The 20,701-nt window shown below is 47.7% G+C and overlaps 1 protein-coding gene across 3 annotated transcripts in view; it reads left to right on the forward strand.

The window, feature by feature from the left end:
- Window positions 1–20,701, forward strand: part of TNRC6C (trinucleotide repeat containing adaptor 6C) — a 140,639-nt gene that overhangs the window by 39,670 nt on the left and 80,268 nt on the right. For all 3 annotated transcript variants that reach the window (XM_053211721.1, XM_053211722.1, XM_053211723.1), the window contains exons 2-3: window positions 4,986–5,085; window positions 5,860–5,881. In XM_053211721.1, coding sequence (XP_053067696.1) covers window positions 5,023–5,085; window positions 5,860–5,881 — 85 coding nt within the window. In that variant the 5' untranslated portion in view covers window positions 4,986–5,022. The remainder of the gene's footprint in view (window positions 1–4,985; window positions 5,086–5,859; window positions 5,882–20,701) is intronic.

Raw genomic sequence — 20,701 nt, forward strand, 5'->3', positions numbered from 1 at the left:
GGAAATTCTAATTGGATTAGCCAAACTTTGAAAATAATGGGATGAACACAAACACACGATGAATTGGTGAGTGCTTTAACAACTAGGCATTGGAGTCCAAGCGGGATAACTTCAGAGTATAGGCTGTGGTGGGTCTTGTAGGTTGAAACTCAGGATGAGGACTGACTGCAATTTCTGGAAACTAAACCTCCAAGGCAGAGACAGGCCCACCCTCTCTTACTGAAGCCTGCTCTTGTACAAAAAGAAGAGTAATCAACTAACAGAAAGGCTGGAAATTTGGAAGGTTTTGCAACCAGCATAGTTTTGCATGGGGTGGCTACATTCCCAGTTTCCCTACATAATTGTATCTTTTGAATCCTGGTGTCTCTGGGAAAATGTGAGTTTAACCAGGAATACTGAGATGATTGGTACACATGGAGGCTTCAATTATGGGGATTCCCCTACTTCCCAACTCTCCCTTCTGGCTGCTTTGAAAATAAGGGTGTTGCTCCTTCCTCCACCCAAGGCCCGCTAGTAAGCCAGTGATTGCTAAACTATTTGAGAATAAAAGAAAGGTTAGATTCTTAAAACCCAGATTATTAAAAATACTTTGTTTCTAATCCAACTCAGTATAGTGGAGGCCATTAGAATATGCCTTGTCATGCAGAGTATAGGTGATTTATTATCCAGTTTGGCCTTGGGTTCAGTTTGACATCCAGAAGTTGAGCCTCATATCAGATTTTCTCCTTATCCAGTTTTCACTGCTACTGAAACAAGCTGTACCACCAGTCAAAGCAATGCTGATTTCTTGAGCAGAAGCTGCACAGGAACGCGGGAGTTGCTGGTGGTGGTGGTAGTGAACCAGAGGGGAAGTGCAGGTGTACGAACAGAAAGGGATAGGATAATGTTCCCACCATGGCATATTATGTCGCCATTAGAAATAATAGATTTGGGGCACCCGGGTGTCTCAGTTGGTTAAGCGTCCGACTTCGGCTCAGGTCATGATCTCGCGGTTCTTGGGTTCGAGCCCCGCGTTCAGGCTCTGTGCTGACGGCCTGGAGCCTGCTTGGGATTCTGTGTCTCCCTCTCTCTGCCCCTCCCCCACTCATGCTCTGTCTCTCTGTCTCTCAAAAATAATACATGTTAAAAAAAAAAAAGGAATAGATTAGATCTATCCGTTGGGGGAGGGGATGAGGAGATTCACACATACGTACTGAATGAGAAAAGCAAGATGCGAAAAAGTTTGTACAATGTGTTCCCAGTTTTACAGAACTGACCAAATGAAATGCTTCATAAGAAATGTGTAGGTAGGTGTGTTTCCATACAGTCCCAGGAGAGTGGGGAAAGGCCCAGAAGGGTGCGAACTAGGTGGTTAATGGGGATTATCTGGAAGGGCAGTGAGGGCGAATGGAGCTTTGCTGTGGTTGTGGAGGGAGGAGGAAGGCCAAGCCAATGAGAAACTAAACCGCAGGGTACGCTGGGAACAGTATAGGATTACATTTACACACGTGTATACAGCTGTGTATTTACATGTAAGATTTAAAAGAAAAAATTGAAATTAAAAATTAAAGTTACGAATGAAGTCCTCCCAGCCTGGCCATCCCGTTTCTTTCTGCTGCTTGCAGCTTAATTTGTAAGTCCGGCTCGTACTTGTCCCACGGGAGAAAAATACCGAGCAACTCTATACGGTTGACCCTTGAACAACAGGAATTTCACCTGTGGGGCTCCACTTACACATGGGTTATTTTCTTTTGGTAAATACAGTACAGTCCCATAAATATATTTTTTCTTCCTTATGATTTTCTTCACATTTCATTTTCTCTAGCTTATTTTATTATGATAATACAGTATACAATATATATACAGATATGTGTTAATCGACTGTTGATGTGATCAGTGAGGCTTCTGGTCAACAGCAGACCCTTAGCAATTAAATCCGGGGGGAGTTAAAAGTTACATGTGCATTTCTGACTGCTTGGGTGTCCCTAAACTGCACGATATGCAAGGGTCAGCTGTATAGTCGATACTTGATACATGTTAGTTTTTTCCTCTTCCACTAGGTCAAGAAACTTACCAAATCTAAGGGTGGTTTTTCTTTTCTTTTTAAGTAATCTCTACACCCAACTTGGTACTCAAACCCATGACCCTGAGATCAAGAGTTCGTGCTCTTCTGTCTGAGCCAGCTGGGCGCCCCTCCAAATCTAAATTTATAATCTTCTCACTAGCCCTGAAAGGTAGATAGAATCTTATTAAGTATTGCTTGATCATTTCAGGTAGTAATAAGGTGTCCCTTGGAAAGAGAGTATACTTATGGAAGATGTCTTTTTAAAGTAAAAAATGTGATTTTTAAATCACATTTAAATCACATTTAAAACGTTGATTTAAAAAAAAAAAAAAGAAGATTTTTAGCGAGAAATGGCCGTGACTGTGTGTTGGAGTCAGAGGTAGAAGAAGTTACTGTTAATTGGGGGAAATTAGATAAAACTGTACTGAAGACCATATGTGTGAATTGCGCCTTGTCATACACACACGAGCTCTGGCAGGTAGGGATGGGATACCTCGTGGCTACTTGGGCTCTTTATTTACAACATTTTACTTTACTGTTACGGTGAAACCTTAACTGTGCAGCTGGGGGAGTAGCCGGCTCTAATTGCTTTAATTGTCAGAGCAGTAGAATTAAGCAATCGTTTTTTTTTCACTTCGGTTGAATACCTTTTACAAATGCACCCATACTTGCCTACCTTACTAAGTTTAGTATCTGAAGATAATTTAAGGCTTTCATTGTGCTGCAGATTAAGAAAGTGTAACAATAGAGGTAGGCAGCCACGACTCGGTGTTTATTTGTTCACTTTGTTCCAAGAAGTGTGGCAGGAGGCGCGACGATTAGAGCTCTGCACCCATCACTCACAGACTTGCCTGCGCCTTGCACGAATGTGTAGATGCAGGTTTCTTGGGGTCTCTGCACTTTTGAACGTCAAAATATTCCTGGGAAAATGAATAATAACCATTTCCCAGACTGGATAAATGTACTATCCTTCTTTAAAAGCAATATTCTCGGGGCGCCCGGGTGGCTCGGTGGGTTAATAAGCATCCGACTTCAGCTCAGGTCGTGATCTCACGGCTCAGGAGTTCGAGCCCACAAGTCGGGCTCTGTGCTGACAGCGTCTCCCTCTCTCTCTGCCCCTCCCCCGCTCACAGTCCGTCTCTGTTTCTCAAAAATGAATAAAAATTTAAAAAATAATAAAATAAAATAAAATAATAAAGAAGAATATTCTCTAAGGACACCCACCCACACGGTGCTGACTTGAATTATATTTATTATGGTAGTGTTTAAATAGGTGCACACGGACAGTAGGTTGAAACTCCTTATGCGTGTAACTGTATGTATATAAAACACACTTACGAATGAAACTCTCAAAACCAGTACTTTCAAAACAACATTAATGTATGCTTGGATGAGGTTTCCCTGAGGCTTCTGTGCCCGCTGCTCCCTGTTTGGTCTGGTGAATCCTCTTTCCCGCCAGCACCGGCGCGGGCGGCCCAGGCAGGAGACAGGAACGGCACGGTCACGCACAGGGCAAGTTTCCCCACAAAGAAGAAGGAAGCTGTGGTGGGAGAGGAGCCACTGTAGAAACTGCACGGTGCCTTGGCTTGAGGGAGAGTGCCCGAGCGAGGCCGGGGCCCAGGCTCCCCGAGGGAGGTGTAGCTGCGGCCCTCTGGTGGCAGAGCGCCTCCCTGGCGGCGCGGGTGCCGGGCCGCAGGAAGTGCCCCTCCGCGGCACGCGCCTGGCGTGGGAGAGCCATGGCCAGTAGCCAGGCGTGCGGCTGCACGGGAGCACTGAAAGCGCGGCCCTGGTGGCAGGCCGGCCGCGTGGACGTGCTGGGGAAGGAGTATCAGTGCGGCAGGAGATGGGGAGCACGCGGGGTCCCGGCGGGAGGGCCGTGTCATTGGCGGGACCATAAAAGACGAATGTAGGGGCAGGGTAATTGGCAGGAGGCCTGGAGCACACGGTGTCTGTGTACAAAGAGTCACGGGCAGGTGACACTAGACCACGTGCTGCAGGGTTGCCTGAGGGACCGCCCTTTCTGGCCCATGGCTGGGGTCCTCACTGGCGTCTTCACAGCGAGCTACATGCTCGGTTGTGCCCACTGGAAAGGAGAAGTATTGAAGGAACCCGCCCAGGTACGCACAGCAGTGTGTGTTGAAGGTTGAATTTGGAGCTGCCCAGCAGTAAGTTGGTACCTGACCCACCAGGCCGTGCCAGCCGGATGCTCCTGCAGTGTTCGAGGCCTAGCTTACGGGGCTCACCCTTCCGAGGGCCGTGACTCTGCGCTGTGTGTTCCCGTGTAGCCTTGTAGTGGCTCTCCACGCTGGGTAGGAATCTTTGCTTAACTGCCTTGGGGGTACCTGGGTGGCTCAGTCAGTTACGTGTGCAACCCTTGATTTCAGCTCGGGTCACGATCTCACGGTTGGAGACTTCAAGCCCCACGTCGGGCTCTGCGTTAACAGCACAGAGCTTGCTTGGGATTGATTCTCTGTCTCTCTCTCTCTCTCTCTCTCTCGGCTCCTGCCTTCCTGTCGCTCTCCCTCTCCCTCCTCCTCCCTCTCTCAAAAATAAAGAAAGAAAAACTTAAAAAAAGAATCCTCTCCGAAGGTTCTGATTCGGGCTAGGGTGGAACCCAGGAATTTGCGTTTTTGATCGGTGCCCTTGGGGGTGCTGACGGCGAGGCTCCTGAGCAGAGGGACGCAGGCCTGGGGCCGGGCTGTATGAGCAGTCTTACTGCAGGCCGTGCCCTTACCGCCTAACACACTGCCTTCTGGAAGCATGGCGTTTGACACGTGGGCTGAATGAACAGCCACGGAACCAGTAGTGCGCTCAGGACAACTGGCCGTGGCCCCAGAGAAGTGGCCCCGTTTTTAGTGCCTCTTCTCAGAGCGCCCTTCTGCATACCATTTGGTTTAAGAGGGACTTTATACTAATGCCGTCTTTTCTTTATGTTGAACAGGGAGAAAGAACAAGAAACACAAAAAGAGGAACGTTTGATGGAAGAAAAGAAAAAGAAAAAGCAGGAAGAAAAGAAAAAGAAGGAAGGTGCTCAGAAAAAGGTTTGGCCAGAACTACCACCCCATTGAGTGTAATCACCACGTGCCTCATTTGCCCCGTCACAGCCATTATGTTACAGAGTTTCGTTTGATGACCTCCAAAAAGCAATACGCCACATCTTTGATGAGCAAAAAATAGGTGTCATACTAGCGAAACGGAAATGGGGTGACAGCCACAGAGTATCTGTCTTCAGGGGCTAGAAGTGGCAGAGCGGCGTTTGAAAGGAGTCTGGTTTTCATTGTTGCCGCTAAAGAATGTGCTCGCTCATGGCGCCCCGTCCAGGGCAGTCGTGTCTGAGAAGTGAGGAAAGGGCCGCGTAACTGATTTGGTTAGGGAAGCTAGAAGTCAGTTTCGCAGATTTGGCCAAGGTTCTTTTATAAATCCTGTTAGTAAATGTTAAGAATTGAAAGTCCTACTGTAAATCTTTCGGTCGCACTTGAATTTTATGGCATTTAACACACCAAGTTATGCCATTTGTTGTTCTTGCCTAGTTTAATGTATCTTGTGATTTAAACTGTATCCTTTTTAGTCTGTATTAAAATACAGAGCTCGGATGAGCTTCCAGATAGGTGGTTGTTTTGGTCTTGAGATCACTGTTGGCATGTGATAGCATGTAGGCAATTACACATTTTTCTCATTAATAAATTTTAATAAATCACCCGGGCAAAAACTCATTTTTAAAATTTACAGTATTAAAGTCTGTGTATAAACTTTCATAGATGTGCACACTCTACACATTATTATTCCTAAAGAGTTTCTGATTTTTTCTTTTTCAGGCTGCTGATCAAAAAACCAAAGGTAAGTTTATTTTATTTGCGGGTGGTACATTTTACTGCAGCAGCAGACTTTTTATGATGAGGGTAACTCTCGTTTTAATTGGTAGTCAGAAACAAAGACTCTAACCCTTTGAATCTTTTGAATCTTCTTTTATTATTCACTGTGAAATTCTTCACTTATCACTCTTTTTCCATCTGTATTTCATTGGCATTTGTTTGACCTAAAAATGCTTAAAGAACGTTGTATTCGCTTTCTAAGAAATGCTTTTTCATTTTCCTTTGGTTTGCTTTCCACCAAACAAGGACTAAGCTGATAATGTTGATCCGGTTTGAATAAGACTGAAAGATACTGAAATTTTTGAAGCTTCCACTGTCTCTTTGCTGACTCTTTATAATAAAAAGAGGTCTATTCTTTTGTTATTCCCTCTTTGCTTACTGATACAGAAAAGATTTCTTTATTATTTTGAGTCCAGACTTTGCTTATGACTGCCTTGTGGGTGTTGCAAACGCACGTAGTTCCCTCAGGAACCTGGGCATCCCTGGGATCTGCTGGAAAGGGAGCGAAGCGGCAGCCACGCCACGAGCTTCACTCCGTGCGTACTCTCGTCGGGGACAGTCCGGTGGCGCGTGCGCGTGCGGGATCCGCACACACCAGCTCTGTAATTTGGGGCCGGCGACCTCACTTGTCAACCTCGAGCACCTCGTGTTTAAAATGAGAAAGCTGGTGAGCGCATGGTTCCCACCTCGTAAAGCTGCTTGTGCAGATCCAGTGAGACCATGTAGGGAACGGGCTCAGGGCCCGGCATACAGTTGGTGCTCAGTAAGGGTTAGCTGTAATGAATGGTTACGATTGTTAGAGTTTCTGTTGGACCGTCAACGTGTGCACAGTCACACACGCGAGCACACGCAAGCATGTACACACGCTGTAAACACTTAGCGGGGTGCCATTTCGGGTGATACCACTGTTAAGACCCTACTTTTGTTTGGCGTCTTAGCTTCCAAAGCAAAATCTGTGTGTATGACTTCACATTTGAACTGCATGCCTGAGCAGAGCAGGTGTTAGTTTACCGTGAAGAAACAGGCTGATGGCACGAGTTAAGTGGCCCGCACTTGGCCAGCAGTTCGTGGACAGAGCAGACCGGAGAGGGCCTGGGCTTCCGACCCCCGTGCAGCAGGCCTCCGAGTCCCTGCACCAGGGTCGCAGTACGCCTGGGACTTCCTATCGAGTCAATACTGAGCGGCAGCCTGGTTCTCAGAAAGGACATTTTTCTCTACTCTGAGAAGCAGTGGGAGTTTATATCACACTTTTCCAGAAGGTCCAAGGGGTTGTGGTGCATAGTTGTATTGGCAGTGACCATCTTGAATAAGAAACAGTGGTTTCTTAACACTCACCTCTTGCAACTACAGGATCGTTGTTCTGAATCCCCCCACTTCCCCCCTTTTTTTTCTTTTTTAAAACATTCTGGGAAGCTTTTATAACCCCACTCAATCTCGGCTGTATTCTGTTGTCATCGTTGTCTCTTCAGATAGTAACAAACCGCTTTTGGTTGTGCAGTGATCGTGAGTTACGTGGTCCTGCCACACTACACGGAGTTATCATTTCCCGTTACTGTTCTGATGAGTATTGCCATTGCATACTCCAAACTCCGCTGGTATTTTATGCTCTCCTTTTCTCTCCTCTAAATTACTGCTCCTTTGGGTCCAATTTGTCATCAGCTGTACTAACTATAACTAGCCTCGGCACACATAATAGTAATGGTTATTAATGTCTTCTAAACAACGAAAAAAGGCGTTTTAAATTATAAATAATCTAACAGTGCTGTTAGGTAATTCATTAATGAATATGAGCAGTATCAAGGTTTACATTTTTCTCAGGTGCTCCCCTATTACTGGTTCAAATGGAAATTAACTGCCTGCAGGAAGGTGGTTCTGAATCTCTGACTGGCCGTGCGTGTTGGGCACCACAGGCTGGGCCTGCCCTTTCCCTGATGAGCACTCCCCTCGGCCCCTGCCCCTCAAAGAACTGCACTCAGCACTTGGAAAACCTTCGTGTGAGCCTGCTCACAAGCAAAATTGTTTTTTGTAAATTCTGTGAAACGCTCTCTTTGCATTATTGGTGACTAGAGGGAGAGGGAGCGGAACACAGTGACTTGTTACGCCTCGGTGAGACTCGGGGTGCTCTCGTAGCTGGGGGCTGGCAGTCAGACATGACCCTGTCGTGAGATACCACCAACCTATGTATCGTATTTCTGCCATCTGAGCACCTGACGCTTTTTAATGGGTTTTGCTTCGGTAGTCAGTGATCTGTTTTCTTTATTTTGGGCGCTGCTCTTAATTTGGGCACAGATAACAATAGCTTTCTATGTGATGTGATGACTTTGTGAGCCCAAATTGTCTATTATTGTGTTCTGGGTCTTTTATGAATTTAATTTTTTTAGGATTAATTATAACATCCATAAATGTGAAGTAATTTAATTTATTGGTTTTAGCCAGATTTCGTAAAGTTCATAAAATAGATAAGTTTTCATACAAGAAGCTCAGTTAATTATATCATGTATGAAAGCGAGTATCTTGATGACCCAATATGGCTCAAACTCCATATGATTAATGCTTTATGGTTTTGAGTCATATACTGTAATAAATTCACACATTCTGATTAGTCTCCTAATCTTGCTTCAAAGGATGGACTATAATTTAAGTTTTGCGATCGGGTATTCAACTCTGCCATGCATTCAATTTGTAATGCTAATTTCACGAAAATCTTTATGAGCTCTTGTTAACGTAAATCAGTTGAAACCGTATGCTCTCGGCAGCCTTATGCGGAGTGACAGAGGTTTTGGGGGGGGGGGGTCACAGATGATACGCACTGTGCTGTAGTCCTGTTAAGGCTCGTTCTCAACGTGTGTTTCTCTCAGTACGAGTGCAGGTGAGAAGTGAAGCTGGAAGCGTGCCTTCCCAGGCTCGTAGTCGGGTGTAGATACGGACGAGTGGAAGTGAGAACCCAGCCTCTGCACCTCACCGGTTAGCTGGCCCTCCTCTTCGGCGGCGCTGGCCGATTGCGGTTCACTCGGTCCTGAGCTATTTGCTCAGCACAACACTCAGCGGTTTGTTTTTATCAGGCGTCATGTCCGTGTGTTCCTGAATTACACGGTGTGGTGAAATTGGCCAGGTTCCCTGAGTTCACGTGTATTCACGTTCACATCCACATAACCAAAGCAGATATTATTTTGAGTGTATGAGCTACTCTTAGAAGCAGTAGCTAAAAGTCTAGTTAGCGTGCTCGGCATAGTATGGTTTATAAAACATGGCGTTTTGTTTGCCTGTCTACAAAATTAATAAAATCTTAGGGGGTGAGGGATCCTTAGAGACTCTCCAGTTCCTTCATTGATTAGGAAATGAGGTTCAAAGAGGTTAAGCACTTAGTCTATGTCTGGACAGCTGTAATTAGGGGCAGAACACTAGAACCTCATCTTCCGGCTGCCAGTTATATATATATCGTACTGTCCTGTGAGGGACACATCAGCATCGTATATCCATGGTCAGTGTAATCGCTCATTTTAGGAAGTAACTTAGGGTCTTGTCAAGTGAGGCTGAAAGAAATTCCTAAGGGATTCAGTTTGTGAGGGATCTTTATGGGATGGTATCTTACAGGATTTTAAATATTAGATATCTCTCTTTAGCCATGTTACCGTGTTTAAGGTAATTGTTTAACTTTTCTGTTAAATCCCTGGAGAAGGAAGATATAATAAATGCATTCCTATTTTTTCCATGGGAATGAAAGAAAGTGTATTAAGGTGTGGTACTTTTCCCCTAATACGTAGGCAGCTTAAAAGGATAGAAATTATCGGGGGGAAGACAGCTAAGCGGGTACATGCGTAGAAGTTCCCCCTCAGACTTAGAAGGAAGGGAATATCCGCCGGTGGCTGGGAAGCCGCACGCTGCTTCTGTTACAGGCCCTTTGACAACATCTCCTTGCAGGCCCTTCTGATGAGTCTCCGACGAAATGAAAGTCCACATCCCCGTTTAGCTTAACTAAGCCAAACGTTAAACATAAAGGCAGTTCCAAGTTTAGCGAAAGTTACAGTTTATAGCTCCAAAGGAAGCTGACAGTCTGCTCTCGGAGAAATCACTTAACAGATTACTTTCTTTTTTTTTTTTTTCTTTTTTTTTTAAAACAGCTTTATTGATTTAAATTGGCACACAGTAAACTGCGCGTGTTTCGTAAGTTTCAGTGCGTGCGAGCCTGGAAACCATCCCCGCAATGAAACCACTCCTGAAGGTTTCCCCGGCCCTTCCTAGCCACTTCTCATGCCCTCCCCGCCTCCATCGGTCCGTAGGCAAACGTTTGCTGATTTGCTTCCCGTCACTACCGCGGGTTTTCTTTTCGAGACTCTCGTTAGGGAAACGGAATCACACGGGGTTCCCTCTTGGCTTCTTTCCCTCAGTTATGCTTTAGAGATTTCGTCCCTGTCGTGGATATCAGCAGTTCACACCTCTTCATTGCTGAGCAGAGTTCCTTTGTTTGGGTACATCACAGTGTGTCCATTTACCCATTCGTGGGCACGTTGAGTTGTTTCTAGTTTTTAGCTCCCGTGAATAAAGCCTCTACGAACTCTGATATCGAAGTCTCTGTATGGGCATCTGCTATGACTGCTTCTGTGGTCGATGTGTAGGAATAGAACGGCCGATCTCGGAGTAGATACGGCTTCACCCTCCGAGGAAACCGCAAAACGTTTCAAAGTGGTTACACCCCTTCCCGGTTCTACATCTTACCAACACTTGGAAAATCAGTCTCGATTCTGGTAGCCATTCTAATAGGTGGGTGGTGATCTCTCACTGTGCCCTTGATTGGATATCCGTAAGGGCTGATGGTGTTGAATGTCATTCCTGTGCTTTCTTGCTCTCCACGTGTCTTTGGCGAATTAGTCAAACATTCTGCTACCTTTTAAAAAGCTGAGTCATTTGCTCTCTTATTCCTGATTGGTTTCTAATATTAAATTGGCCTCTAGAGCTGGGCAGAGAGACTCATCATGGCAGCTTAGCTTTCTTCATGCCTCAGTCGTTGCCCTTTCTTTCTATGTGGGTGGTCATTTGTAATACAGTAATTTCAGAAAATACAGTAGTTGTGATCACGTTCTATCTAGCTTTTAACACGTCTACTAAAGATTGCATTAATAAAGGAGTGGTTAGTCACCTTTTGCTACCTAGAGTTGTCAAGTTAGTTCATTAATTAGACAGTGAACAAATATCCACCAGACAGAGATAAATTCTCTGCTCTCAAAGAGATAGGTTAGATATATAAGCAAATGAACTCAGTAAAATGTTCCGGGGTTGTGTTTTATTTATCCCACGTCTTGTTCCTGAAAGGATTTAAGTACATTCCACTTTTCATTCAATATTTATATCCCTGGAAGAAAAGATGGCCTGTTTTTAAAAATAAGTGGGAAAACTGGGGGAAAGGCAAATAGTGGTTTAGCATGAGATAAACACAGGCTGGGACTGGCCTCTCTCCCGGTTGTCCCCAAGTCAGCTGTGCACATGACACAAGGTGGGGGGGTGCCTTATCCCAGCCATCCTGAACCCACCCATGAGGCCCCTCTCACCAGCCTGCCCTACCACGAGCAGTGAGTTGAAACTAGAGAGGTGGAGGGCAGGGAGGCCCACAGGGCCCATGTTGGGACTCCAGGTGTGACCTTTTAGACCAGAGGGCGCCACTGGAGATCTTGAATGGGAGAGTGACATCATGAGGTTCACATTTTAGAAGGATCACGGAGCATGCCAGATTGAAGATGAATCCGACGGTGGCGAGAGAACTGGGGGCAGCGGGTCCATTTAGACCGCTGCCTACTTGATGACTGTGTGGCGCGGGGTGGGCAGAGAGGAAGGGTCGTGGTGCGGGGCAGACAGAGCCTGGAGACTGACCGGGCTAATCCGTTCCGGCGGATACTTTACCGAATACCTCCTGTGTGGCTGGCACTGTTCACTGTGCGGGGAGAGATTTAAAGACACAGATAGGCTTCCCACCCTCCTGGAGGGGAGAGTCTTACAGGGAACGGGCAGAAACCTCAGCCGCAGTGCTGTCCGTGTCGTTACTGACTGGGACGGCTGCTGTGATGGAAAGGAACGTTGTTTAATGAGAGCATAGAACAGAAGAATCAGAACCGGGCTGCGAGGGGCCGAGGCATCCTGAGTGAAGCTTGAATTGAGATCTGAAGGATGGAGAGAAGGCAGCTAGCTAGGCCGGGGAGAGCTGAGAGGGGACTCCAGGGCGCCCACAGAGAGAGGGAACGGCATTTGCAAAGGCTGGCCGGCTGGGGTGGCATTCTCCGGAACCAAACAAAGAGCTGGCACAGCAGGTGAATTGTCGGCCGCGGGGGAGAGTGGCGTCACTGAGGCTAAGGTGGATGGGGACCCGGTGTGCACAGGGCACGTGGAGGTGGGATATTCCTTTTCAAAACCCATGTGCAATATGGCCGGTTTGCCTCCCCTTCCCCAGCCTTCTCCCACTGAATGTTGGCATAGTCTGTCTCGGGCTCCCTCTTCTGGCAGGTTGTAGGATTCTGCACTTCTGGAGGATAAACGTCCCAGGATCGACGCTGTTCCACAATTTGTACATTTATTACAGAAAACACACACACGCAGGCACGCGCCCGCGTGTGGTCCTGCCACACGAGGCAGTAAGCATGCCCTAAGAGAATACATTTCAGACATAATTCCACTTAAACCTTCTGTGTTTCATGAGATTTAGGATCTGCTGTTTTTCAAGAGCTAGTTCAGTTCCAGATGATTGAGTATGGAAAGAGACGAGGTCAGGCTGGAGGTGAGAGAGCCGAGAATCTCTGTGCTCAGGGGACTCTGTTCACCCTTCATGTCTGTCCAGTGTGTTGCCTCATCTGGGGACATATTCATATCCCCAGTGTTCCCTATTAAAAGGTGATAGAAAAGCCAGTATATATTAATGCTGTATTGTTTACTTGGCTTTAACATATGCTGTTATCAAATTTTTCTACTTGGATCTTCTAAATCTGCTGGCTGTTGCTTAAAAGAGGTTGGAAATATTTGCCTGTATGATAATTGCCTGTATGTTCATTTCTTGAGAGTAGAAGAATCCAAGGACCAAAACAAAGTAATCTTCTAATAAAACGATTCTTACTGTTAGCAGTCATTATTAAAGCAAATTTACTTTAACATTCATATTATCCAGTCTGGTGTACTAAGAGTAGCATTTAATTTAATTTCATGCTTTTTTAGAGAGGTAACTGTAATACATTAGAATAGAAAATATCTCTAAACGGCATTCTCTCATTAGCAACAGGCACTAAGATAATGTAGTTAGTAGTTAATGAGTTTGTGCTCATTTTGAGTTGAGCTCCCCAAGTTGCCATGGTGACGGATCGGCCAGAAGCCGTCAACAGAACACACAGAAGGCCAGGGCTTGGTACCCTGCCGGGGCTGCCAATAAACACAGCAGATGGACCCTCCTGCACGTAGCGTCTTCCCCTCGCCTCTTGTTCTAAGGAACTTCTTGCTGCCGCGTTTGCTGCTGTGTAGGTTGCAGAAGAGATCGTAATAATGAAAATCTTCCTTGGAATCACAGATTCTTTTAGACCTGGAAAATAGTTCTCTTTTATATAGATTTCAGTAAATGTAAATTAAAATTTTTAAGAGCTCTACATCTTTGAGTATGGATTCTGAAATAGCTAGAATTAATGCATGATTTTTGAGTATTTTTCTTTTGCCATTATGTGGTATCTGTATGGAAGAGAAATTCTATGCTTTATCATGCAAAAAATTTCTATGTCTTGACTTCTTTTTTTTTTTTTTTTTTTTTTTTTTAATGTTTATTTTTGAGACAGAGCATACACATGCAAGCAAGCAGGGGAGGAGCAGAGAGAGAGAGAGGGAGACAGAGAATTCAAAGCAGGCTCCAGGCTCCAAGCTGTCAACCCAGAGCCTGACACGGGGCTCGAACCCACAGACTGTGAGTTCATGACCTGAGCCGAAGTCAGACGCTTAACCGACTGAGCCACCCAGGCGCCCTTATTTCTTAACTTCTAAGATGCCACCAGTTCTGGAACATCATTGATCTGATAATGTCTTCCATACGGGTGCAGTTGGAGGGCTAATGAAACTATATTAAATTTATACACTAATTGTAAGGTGCATCCAAATTTCAGAAATAAGGTATGTTAACATGTCCCTCTAGCTTGTTTATCTATAAAAGGTTACTTTCCATGCTCACCTGCCAGTGTGCTTTAGGGTGATTGTGGTAGCCCATGAGACTCTAACGGAGGGCGTGTGTAAGGAGGTCCCATTTCAGTAAATGCCGTTACAAGGAGACCACTGTGGAATATCTAGGTCATGACCACATACCATGACGTTGTCAAGGTGAGAGAGTTGCATATACTACTTGCTAAAAACAAAAATCAGGTCTTTTTTTTTTTTTTTTTTTTAACGTGCATTTATAGAGGGAGACAATCTAAAGCAGGCTGCAGGCTCTGAGCCGTCAGCACAGAGCCCAGTGCAGGGCTCGAACCCATGAACCGAGAGATTGTGACCTGAGTCAAAATCGGATGCTCAACTGACTGAGCCACCCAGTCACCCCCGCCAAAATCTGGTCTTAATCAGAGTTCAGTGAAGTGTATAGAAACCACTCTAGCTGTTTTTAAGTACAAGATGCTTGTAAAATCATTGTGAGGGGAGGGAGAGGGGCGCCCCCCCTAGGCTGGGCCTCCAGAGCAGATTCCCCACAGAGTCATCCCAGAGAGCTGCTCCCTGGGAGAGTCAGGAGGCCTCACGGGCACCGGCACCGTGTCACCACTGCAGCCCAGGGATCGGGAAGCCACCATCAACACTATCGCTTCCCTGCCTGAGGGGTCGTGATTGGGAACTAGGACCCGACACAGCAACAAACGTCCACCGTCCTCAGGGCTGTGCTTATGGCTGGAGCCGGTGCAGCAGGCAGAGAGCAGCCAGGTCACTGGCTGCCGGATCGCACGGGCACATGCATCTGACGGGCCTGATCCACAACTGAGGCCTCCTTGTAGCCATGAGCCAGACCCCTGTGAGTCCTGCTGCTGGTGTGCGTGTTGGAGAAGGGGGGCAGGCAGAGACGGCTCTGACGACCGCCCGGTAACATTTTTTAAAATGATGGGATGGGTGACTGTTGATTAACTTCTGTGTGGTGTTTGACACTTTCCAAACGGTGGAGATGTGAGACCCAAATGAAGTGGGAAATTTAGGGCCAGGCTAGAGATCTGACCCTGTAGTCAGGAGTACAGATGTCAGTACCTGTGCTAACTTACCATGGTCACTTCTGCCAGAGTCTCTGTCTACCTTCCTCCCTTCTTTAGTTCATTAATTGCAGTTCACGTCACGTGACTTTGCGTTTTTGTTCATCAGCCTAAAGTCCTTCCCGCTGCTTCCTTGAGGAGGAAGAGGAGTGAGAAGGATTATTAAGACTGACCAGGACTGGAGCGCCTGGGTGACTCAGTAGGTTAAGCGTCCGACTTTGGCTCAGGTCATGATCTCACGGTCTGTGGGTTTGAGCCACGCGTCGGGCTCTGTGCTGACAGCTCGGAGCCTGGAGCCTGCTTCGGATGCTGTGTCTCCCCCTCTCTTTGCCCCTCCCCCGCTCTTTGCCCCTCCCCCGCTCATGTTCACGCGCTCTCTCTCTCTCTCTCTCTCTCTCTCTCTCTGTCAAAAATAAACATAGGGGCGCCTGGGTGGCGCAGTCGGTTAAGCGTCCAACTTCAGCCAGGTCACGATCTCGCGGTCCGTGAGTTCGAGCCCCGCGTCAGGCTCTGGGCTGATGGCTCAGAGCCTGGAGCCTGTTTCCGATTCTGTGTCTCCCTCTCTCTCTGCCCCTCCCCCGTTCATGCTCTGTCTCTCTCTGTCCCAAAAAATAAATAAACGTTGAAAAAAAAATTAAAAATAAACAAACATTAAAAAAATAAAAAAGACTGACCAGGACTGCTGACCAAAACTTCATTCAGGCTCCTGAACCGTCTGGCAGCCCCATCCGCGAACTTCCTTGTCAAATCCAGTTTTAGCAAGAACCCTGCTGAGTGCTGAGTCAGTTTCACAGAACCACCCTCCGCTTCCCAGATACCTGACTGGGTTCCCCATCCTCCACCGGCCCCTGGGTGACCGCCGCCCCCCCCCCCCCCCCAGGCCAGAATCCTGCTGAGAATCCTGCTGGGTCGGATCAGACAGAAGCCCCCTGCCCTGTGATGTATTGTCCTCTTAGTGATTTTCCACCCGCTGCCCTCCTCCTGCTCCCTCACCGTAAATCCCCACCTGTCCCCGCTGCACTCGGGTATGAGCCCTGTCTGTCTCCCCCACTGCACATCCCCTCACATGGTCCCTACGCCCGCACGACGGTCCTGAGTGGAGTCTGCCTCAGTGTCCTTAAGTGTCACGTGGCATGTTTTTTGTTTAACATAATAAACACAGTGCACTTACTATATGCTAGACGTTCTGAACAGTTCTTTACCTATAGTAACATTCAGCCTTCAGAGAAGCCTCTCGAGGAGGTGCTCTGTTTTATCCTCCACTTACCCCCACTTCGCAGATGGCACAACTGAGTGACACAGAGGTTAAGTAACTTACCCAGGGTCACCCGCCGGTAAAGGGGCAGAGCTGAAGTTTAAACCCCAAGTCCGTGCTCGTAGCCACTACACTGTATCTCTGGAGAGGTGCGTGGGAATGGTAAATCCCAAATTGCTTGTGGTGAGAATCTCTTCAGGGTATACATCCAGGGAGGGGAAGATGGAGCTTTGGTGGAATCGGTGACATTTTATTTCTTAAACTGGAGATTGGATACATGAAGGTTTGTTGATTATTCAGTCTTTGTGCTTTTTTGTCCATCTGATAATTCCAAATTTTTTTAAATATTTATTTTTGAGAGAGGGAGAGAGAAAGTGTGTGTGTAAGTGGGGGAGGGGCAGAGAGAGGGGGGGAGACAGAGTCTGAGCTGTCAGCACGGAGCCGGACGCGTTTTTAAAGAAGAGAAGGTCTTGGTAGTATGACTTGGGCAGTAAGGTGGAAACGCCTTGGTGCCCTGGGTGCCCTGTGCTCTCATGCTCCCGGTTCTGTTGAGCCCCTGGTGAGGAGCGGAAGGTGGATGGCGGTGGGAACCTAACCTCCCAAGGGGGGCCCCGCAGAATTTCTAGAGTGGAGCAAGGAGGGGGCTGCTGCCGTGGGCACTGGCTGCTGTGTTGTCTCCCTTGCCTGTGAAGGCGACGCCGGCCAAGCAGACAGGATCCCCCGGCTCTGGAGCCTGCACAGACAGGGTCTTGATCAAGGTCACCTGCTTGTGGAGTTTAAATAGCTGTGAAAGAGTGTATCGAGACCCCGTGAACTTGTAACCGAAGGAGCCTTTCCCTGGAGAACTTCTCCCTGGAACTGGAGGCTGCAGCCGGAACAGAAACACCGCGGAGCAGCCTTCCGTCAGGCCGCCCCACGTGCTCTCCCAGCCATCGGTGGATGGATTCCAGAACCCTTGCAAAGCCTGCGCCTGCCTCTCCAGCCTCAGGCCCAGAAGCCCTCCCTTCGGGCACCGAGCTCCAGTCACCCTGGCCTCGTGTCAGTCCTTGAGAGCACAGAAGCCCCCTCTCCGGTCAGGACCTTTCCCTGCGCCGTGCCGGCCGGTAGGTGTGAGCCCGCAGACCCCACGGCCCCCGCAGACCCCACACCCACACACCGGCTCAGGCGCACACGTTTTACCCAGCCACCAGTTTTCCAGGCCTGGCCTGACTGTCACTGCCTCACAGGAGTTAGATCCTTTGTCCCACTGTTACTCGTATCGGGCTTCCCACGACTTGTGTGTCTGTGGAATCGTTACAATCTCTTACTAGATTATAAACTACAAGGACGGGAACTGTGTGTATTTTCCACGGTATACCCAGTATGCTCATTAAATTGTCCCAAGTAAATAAATATGGAGAGGGTACGACACAGTCTGTGGGGTAAAAAGAATGCTGGGCAGAGAAAGCGAACTGTGATTTGACCCCTTACTCCCCGCAGCACCTGCCCCCTGCTGCCGTGCATCTCACAGTGCAGCGCTTTCTGTCCTTGTCTTCTTGCCCTGCCACGGTGTCTGCTCCACGGGTGGGAGTCTGCCCTTTCTCTTCTCTGGCGTCCCCCCAGTGCCTGGAACAGTGGCTGGCTCTGGAAGGGCTTACCCGCACGTGTGAGTGAAAGGTCGGTCAGTGTCTCCGTGACCTGCAAGCCCCGCGTCACACACCGAGAGGGAGCTGGGTGGTGTCCGGGTTTGAAGAGTATTACAGAAGTTTGAACAGCCCTCCTGTCCCGAAGGGTCGGCCTGAACTCCCCACCCGTACTGCAGCTGGCTGTCCTGGGAAAGAAGTAGCGGGAACTTAGAACCCGTTTGGACCCCGTTGTGACAGTGCCCTCTGAAAACTGCCACTGAAGGCAGAAAACCGTTTCTTGGAAAGAAGATTGTTCTAAAGAAGCCCAACTTTCTGAGAGGATGGTTTTCTATCTGCCTTTTCCCCAGCAGGTGTCGCCGTCATTTAAAAGAAAAGGGGAAAGTTTATTAGGGCGAGGAAAGCTCAGGGAGAGAGTTCGGACAGACCAAAATTACTTGGCTGCTGTCTTCATGTTCTCTAAATCAGTGACTTGTCGACAGTCCCTAAATCAGGCTAAGATTCCCATCGCCTGGCTGGGTTCTGCTGCTGTATTGGAACAGTGATGTGTGGGGTAGACTCGTGCGTGAGCCTCTGTCATCGAGGGATAACCTTAGAGGCAGGTGAGTTTGAGAAGAGCAGTGTCGTGATACCCTACCCACTCTCTGGGTGGCGAGAGATGGAGAAGTTCGTATCTGAAGAGGGTGGATGGCTGGTCAGAAAATGCCCGTTTGATTCATCGATATCATAAGAACAGATCCAAAGGGGAAATAGTCCGTATTCAGATATGTCAGAATTGCTGTTTTATATTCAAAAATAGTTACCGATTGGTAGCATTCGTTCTTTGTACTTGTTCGAAACCAGGGACTGACAGCATTCACTTATTACATCACACTGCTTCGTTTCTGCAGCATGAATTCCTTTTCCTGGAAATATTTTGAAGAAAAATAGCCCCGAATTTGTCCCTTGATCTTTCCGGAAAGATACTAACAGTGTAGTTAGTGGCAGAGCTGTGGCTGGCTGTCAGAGATTAGAATTCTCTCGAGGATGCTGGTGTCATCTTGGTTGTTAGCTCACCTGGGCCCTGGGGGTCTGTGCGGGTGAACACGGTGACTTCTCAGGTTCCCGTCAGCTTGGGTTCTTTGCTTCTGAGCCCTTGCCAGTTGTCTCCATCAGGTTTCTTTGTTTTATTTTTTTCATATTTATTTATCTTGAGAGAGAGAGTGGGGGAGGGGCAGAGGGAGAGAGAGAGAGTCCCAAGCAGGCTCCACACTGTCAACGTAGAGCCTCCCGTGAGGTTTGAACCACAACCCGTAAGATCATGACGGGAGCCGAAATCAAGAGTCGGGTGCTTAACTGACCGAGCCACCTAGGCACCCCTCCATCAGGTTTTGAGTTCAGGTACGTTTTCTTCCATTTCCATCCTTTGAAGAGGCTGGATGACAGACAGAAGTACTGTGACGATTCAGCAATGCTGTGCATGACTCTGTGCTCGTCCTAAGTGTGCTCTTATTTTTTTTTTTTTTTTACGTTTATTTATTTTTTGAGAGACGTAGAGAGAGCACAGGTTGAGGAGGGAGCAGAGAGAGAGGGAGACACAGAATCCAAAGCAGCTCCAGGCTCTGAGCCATCAGCATAGAGCCCGACGCGGGGCTCGAACCCATAGACCGCGAGACCGTGACCTGGGCAGAAGTCGGACGCTTAACCAACTGAGCCCCCCAGGCGCCCCCTAAGTGTGCTCTTCATCCCCTTCACCTATTTCTCCCCAACCCCCCACCCTCATCCCCTCTGGGAGCCACCGGTTTGTTCTCTGTATTTAAGAGTCTCTTTGTCTCTGATTGTTTTGTTTCTTAAATTCCACATATGAGTGAAGTCATACGGTGTTTGTCTTTCTCTGACTTCTTTCATTTAGCATTATACCCCTAGGTCCACCCGTGTTGTCACAAACAGTAAGATCTCATTGTGTTCTGTGGCCGAGTGCTATTCCTCTGCGTGTGTGTGTGTGTGTGTGTGTGCATGTGTGTGCACGCGTGTATTCGTACCACATCATCTTTACCCATTCGCTTACCAGTGGGCCGAGTGCTATTCCTCTGCGTGTGTGTGTGTGTGTGTGCGTGTGTGTGCACGCGTGTATTCGTACCACATCATCTTTACCCATTCGCTTACCAGTGGACCCTGGGGCTGCTTCCGAATCTTGGCTATTGTAAATAACACTGCAGTCAGCGCAGCGTTCGCGTATCTTTTCAAGTTAATGTTTCCTTTTCTTTGGGCGTATGCCCACTAGTGGAATTAGCGGATCCTAGGGCGGTTCTGTCTTTCATTTTTCGAGGATGCCCCGTACTCTTTTCCACAGTGGTTGCACAGCTCGCATTGTCACCATCGATGCACGAGGGGTCCCAGTAGGCTTTGTTTTTTAGAGCAGTTTTGGGTTTATGGAAAGATTGAGCAGAAAGTACAGAGAGTTCCCGTAATGCTCCCTCCGCCCACCCCAGCACATCCTCAGTTTCTGCTGTGAGGAACGTCCGCCTCGGTGTGGGGCGTTCGTTGCAGTCGGTGAGCCAGCGTCGATGCGTTACTGGCGACTGAAGTCCGCAGTTTCCATTTGAGTGTTGGACGCTTCGAGTGGAATTAGGCAAGTGCATAATGTCACGTGTCCACGATGACTGTGTCATCCTGTTCCCTGCCCTGCAAGT

The sequence above is a fragment of the Acinonyx jubatus genome, chromosome E1, assembly GCF_027475565.1.
Source record: "Acinonyx jubatus isolate Ajub_Pintada_27869175 chromosome E1, VMU_Ajub_asm_v1.0, whole genome shotgun sequence".
Classification (NCBI taxonomy): Eukaryota; Metazoa; Chordata; class Mammalia; order Carnivora; family Felidae; genus Acinonyx; species Acinonyx jubatus.